This window comes from Sinocyclocheilus anshuiensis, unplaced genomic scaffold (assembly GCF_001515605.1).
Source record: "Sinocyclocheilus anshuiensis isolate Anshui unplaced genomic scaffold, SAMN03320099.WGS_v1.1 scaffold1609, whole genome shotgun sequence".
NCBI classification, from domain to species: domain Eukaryota; kingdom Metazoa; phylum Chordata; class Actinopteri; order Cypriniformes; family Cyprinidae; genus Sinocyclocheilus; species Sinocyclocheilus anshuiensis.
The window spans coordinates 128,874-134,346 of NW_015540958.1; the positions used below are offsets into that span (position 1 = coordinate 128,874).

General features: G+C 34.7%; 1 protein-coding gene across 2 annotated transcripts in view; it reads left to right on the plus strand.

The window, feature by feature from the left end:
• LOC107689993 (TBC1 domain family member 16-like) overlaps window positions 1-5,173 on the plus strand; it is a 28,171-nt gene extending 22,998 nt beyond the window's left edge. The window contains exons 9-12 of one of the 2 annotated variants that reach the window (XM_016488214.1): window positions 524-710; window positions 795-974; window positions 2,758-2,904; window positions 4,182-5,172. In XM_016488214.1, coding sequence (XP_016343700.1) covers window positions 524-710; window positions 795-974; window positions 2,758-2,904; window positions 4,182-4,448 — 781 coding nt within the window. In that variant the 3' untranslated portion in view covers window positions 4,449-5,172. Of the gene's footprint in view, window positions 1-523; window positions 711-794; window positions 975-2,757; window positions 2,905-4,181 lie in introns of both variants that reach the window. The other variant, XM_016488215.1, reaches the window with a different exon arrangement.
• Window positions 5,174-5,473: the final 300 nt, after the last annotated feature.

Consider the following 5,473-nt stretch of genomic DNA (forward strand, 5'->3'; position numbering starts at 1 on the left):
TAAATCAATTAATTATTCTTATTAATTATTATTATCTGGAAAAAAAAATGAAAATTAAAAAAAAATTGAAGCTGCTAGGTCACACTTAAAATGTCCATTATATTATAATATATGATAGTATATTATAATAAATATATAATAATAATAATATTATTGTAAATATTACTTTTAATTAAAAGTAACAATACTTATTATTATTTTTTATCTCGAGATTCTCTCGGTTATCATCCACCAGAGTCCTTGGGAGTTCCTTATTATTATTATTATTATCATCTAATTGAATTGACATTCATACATTTTTAAGTTTATTCAAATACCATTTGAGGCCACTGTGGTTATAGATGAGTATTTTCTCCTCTGGTTATGGCTATTTCAGTGTATTATGTAATAAATCTGTGCCATTCCATTAATAATACAAAATATGAATTCATTCCGCAAAAAGCCTGTGTTTTTTTTGTTTTTTTTTACACGATGAATTATTTATAAGGTTTTTCAAAGTTACAGTTGTCCATTTGTCTCCCAGACGTATCCTGTTGAACTACGCCGTGTTTAACCCAGACATGGGCTACTGTCAGGGCATGTCAGACCTGGTGGCTCCTCTTCTGACCGAGATCCAGGACGAGAGCGACACGTTCTGGTGCTTCGTGGGTCTCATGGAGAACACCATCTTCATCAGCTCTCCCAGAGATGAGGACATGGAGAGGCAGCTGGTGAGGATATCTCCTCATGGAGTAAATGAAGAGTAAATGTTGTTGTTAATATTTTGCTCTAGTTATGTGTACGTGTGTGTCCAGATGTACCTGCGTGAGCTCCTGCGGCTGATGCTGCCTCGCTTCCACCAGCATCTGACCCGGCTGGGTGAGGACGGCCTTCAGTTGCTGTTTTGCCACCGCTGGGTTCTTCTGTGTTTCAAGCGCGAGTTCCCTGATGCTGAAGCCTTGCGCATGTGGGAGGCCTGCTGGGCACATTATCAGGTACAACACGCTCACTGGGCTTGATATCAGGTTTGCATGAGGTATTTGTTCAGCAAATATGACTCGGGTATTAGTTACGATGCACCATAAGCTAATATTGTTGCCATAAAACGTACATAAAACCAATACTTCTTGGGATGTTTTGTACAAATACTGACATTTATCCTGATCTGTAACTGTTAATTGTTTTTGTAGGTTAAGCTGTTGATTCAGTTTTTAGTTGCCCTGTAAATGTGCTCATTTTATTTTTAGCTGTGTATTATACAGTGCTGTTCAAAAGTTTGGGGTCAGTAAGATTTTTAAAGAAGTTTCTTATGCTCATCAAGGCTGCATTTATTTGATCAGAAAACAACTGTAATTTTGTGAAATATTATTGCAATTTAAAATGACAGTTTTCTATTTTAATGTACTTTAAAATGTAATTTATTCCTGTGATGCAAAGCTGAATTTCCAGCATCATTACTCCAGTCTTCAGCGTCACACGATCCTTCACAAATCATTCTAATATACTGATTTATTATCAATGTTGGAAACAGTTGTGCTGCTTAATATTTTTTGGGAACCTGTGATACTTTTTTCAGGATTCTTTGATAAATAAGTTAAAAAGAACAGTGTTTATTCAAAATAGAATTTTTGTGTTACAATATACACTACTATTCAAATATTTGGGGTCAGTAAAAAAAATTCTTATAAATTAAGAAATGAATATATGATGTATTAAATGGATTAAAAGTGATGGTAAAGACATTGTTAGAAATGTAATGATTTCTGTTTTGAATATATACACACTAATACACAGCTAAATTTGTATTTAATTAATATGAATTATTTATGTAATATTTAATTGATTAAATAATATATATAGTATTTATGTTTTTTATTCTTTACAATCAATTATTGGCCTTTTAATTATTATTATTATTATTATTATAAATGAAAATGAAACTCCATGACAGCTTTATTCATAAACACTTTTGCTGGAAAATAATGACATATGATGCAAAACATTACAGATGCCTCGTTTCAACGTTTCCTTGGGGAACATTTTTTTTTTTTTTTTAGTTTTCCTTCAGTGGAACACAAAAAGTGAGTTTTTGAAAAATATTCTGGCTACTGTTTTCAGTGTTTTAGTGTTTATTAATATTTATTGATTTAGTCATTCATTTGCTCACACACGGATTCATTACAGCTGAATCTTACATTAAAATGTATGTTTTTGAAAAGCCTTCATAGGTTAAATGTTGTGTGGTTTTATTGTTATTGTTGGTTTCTCCTTTGAATAGAACTGGAAACCGACTGTGTTTATGACTGCAGAAGTTAATTTCTCTTTTTGACTTCCTTTTATTCTTTTTTACGTATTTAGTGTTCTAACTAGAATTTTGGGTGAAAGTTCAAACCGATGTATGATGTAGAAATCTCTGAAGCCATGGAAACCAAAACGAAGTTGTTCCTTAAATGCACTTTCGCTGGATAGATGCTAATTTTTCCCCATTTAGATAAACGAATGGGTGTCTGTATCACTTTAAGGATCTGCAGAGTGTCTAATGAAGATGAGATGCTAATTATCAGGTTTCCACAGAATCTATTTGCATACATTGGCATGGTAATAACGAGGTGATTTTGGGGAGCAAAGTGGTTTGTCTCTTCGTTGCCCCCTCATTTGCATATCAACATTTACTGCTTTTTAATTGGCTCTATGTGCATTTGGCCTTCACGATTGGTCATTTTATTGGCTGTTTTGGCTCAGTGTGTTTTCTGTGTGGATGTGTATGTTCTGTGACAGACGGACTACTTCCACCTGTTCCTGTGTGTCGCCATCATCGTGCTGTACGGCGATGATGTCACAGAGCAGCAGCTCGCTACAGATCAAATGCTGCTGCACTTTAGTAACCTCTCCATGCACATGAATGGAGAGCTGGTGCTGAGGAAGGTATGAGCGCGCACACACACACACACACACACACACACACCGCTGACAGAGCTCCTCATGGTTATGTATGCTGTGTCTTTGTGTCATCCAGAAGTGATGCATCTCTCTAGCGCTGCATATAAAACATATTTTTCTTACAGCAACAAAAGTTAGAATGCCAAACATGCTGTCATCTCTGGAAAAATATTTCTCAAAATCCGAATTGTACCGTAGAGATTATGATAGAAACAAACGCACCCTGTTGTGGTCAAGCTGACATTATAGACCAACTGTGATTATATGTTCAATAAATTGTGCGGCCAAAAATAATTTGATAATTATCTATATCAATAAATAAATAATATAATATAATATAAATAATTTCAATACAAATATATATACATCATTTAAATAAAAATCTTCTTCAGTAGAACACAAAAGAGTGAATTTTCGGGAAAAAAAATTCTGGCTGCTGTCTTCAAGATTTCAGCATTTATTTGTTCATTCGTTTTATTCATTCATTTACTGATTGAATAAAAGAATGTCTAATAATAATGTAAAGTTAATGAGAGCTGTCAGTGTGAAGCTACAAAAAGAATTGTAAAAAATCTCTAGGAGCAAATTAAAAAAATATCTTTTTGTGTTCCACAGAGGGGAAAAATAAATATGGCAATAATATTAGTAATGTAAAAAGAAATATGGTCATAGTAAATTATGATCAATTACACATTTTTAGGTGAATTATTTTTTTTAATGAGATACTGAATTATTACTGAATAAGTTACCTCATTTGTCTCTTGATATGTAGATTGAATATTTATTGATTTATTTTGCACTGTTTTATAATTAATTTATTTATTGAATTTGGACTATATTTACTTGTTTATTTATTTTGATTGATTGTATTTACATTATTATAATTATTTTAATTGCACTTTATATTTATTTATTTTTGTTTCATTTAAACCAATTTTGCAATATTTATCTATTAAGCAATCTTATTATTTAATTTGCACAGTTTATTTATTTACATTCATGCATTTGGCAGACACTTTTATACAACTCACATTGCATCAAGGTATACATATTTTGTGAGTTCATGCATTTCCTGGGAAGCAAACCCATGACCTTGGCATTTTCTAATGTTAGCTACAGGAATGCTTTTATTAAATAATGAAAAAGCTAAATATGAAATGTAATATAATATAATATTCTAGCAGTGTTTTTGCCTTGTTATTTTTCAGTTCTCAGTCCATCTCTCTTTCTCTGTCTTTCTCTCTCATTGTCTCTAATCCTAGGCACGTAGCCTGCTCTATCAGTTCCGCCTTCTTCCCAGAATTCCCTGCAGCTTGCACGACCTGTGTAAACTGTGCGGGCCAGGAATGTGGGACAGCCGTTACATCCCGGCCATAGAATGTTCCGGAGAGCATCCCGACTCTCAGAGCTGCCCCTATGGAGGCACCGCCACCCCCGAGAGCCCACCTTTACCCAGCCCCAACCAGCCCAACAAGGGCAAGAGGGGCTCCAAGACACGAGACATTTTCACTTTCCGCAAGCACTCCTGACTCCAAGCACGCCTCAGGAACGCCGATACCCATAAGGCTTAGCCTCTGAGCCGCATTTCAGGTCTCCATTGTGTTGTACTCAACGTCTGGTATGAATCACTGCCTTGTGCATAAAGGGTACCAATGTTGACGACCTCTTTTAGAGGTTGAGGAACCTAATCAACTTGTGTTTCATCAATAATTCACAAGTACAATTATCACAAACAATCAAGACTAAGTCTTCATCCATCTTTCATGAAGTCACATCTTGCGAACTGACATCTCGGAATATTTTTGGATTTTTTTTTATATCGACAATGTATGCATGTGGTGTTAGTGTTTGTGTTTGGTTTGTTACCACAGTGGAAGGTTGTGTTTTTTTCTGTTTGTTTGTGTTTTACTGCATTTTTTGTGCAGTTCTCATCTAAGAAAGCAAACAATCAGCCAAAATGAAGTGGGAAACTGTTATCACTGGCTCTTTGACATCAAAACATTGTTTTATGATCATCTATGCCTTTCATATCCTCACAATAAATATGATGATATAGAGATGGGAGAAGATCTTCCTCTTATCTCGAGTCCTTGAAAATCTTAGTCAATGTGAAATTAAAATTGATGCTATGCATGTTTAGGCTACTTTTTTTTTTTTCAACAATATGCCACAAGGTCCTGGTGATTGAGTTTTCCCTGGAATATTATTTTAACATAACGTAATGTCAGTTATTACATTTACCAACTGAGCATTAATATAGGCCTACCTGTTAAATCATGAAAAAGCGATTTGCATTTTTGTGTTTTTGTTGTGAAATATTGCGTCCGTGTTGAATTGGTAAACCCGCAGCTATAGCAGAAGGTCTTAATCTTCTTCTCCAGAACAGAATGAGCTTTAATCCAAAAACCCAAGAGGGAGTTTGACTTTAATTAGTTTATCTGGCGATGGAGTGCGCTCTCAGAGATTAGACACCGTGCTTGAGCGCGTGTGAACGAGAAGGTGCCTGGCGTCTTTGCGGTTCCCCAGAGCCTCTTTAAAAGGTAGATATCGGCAA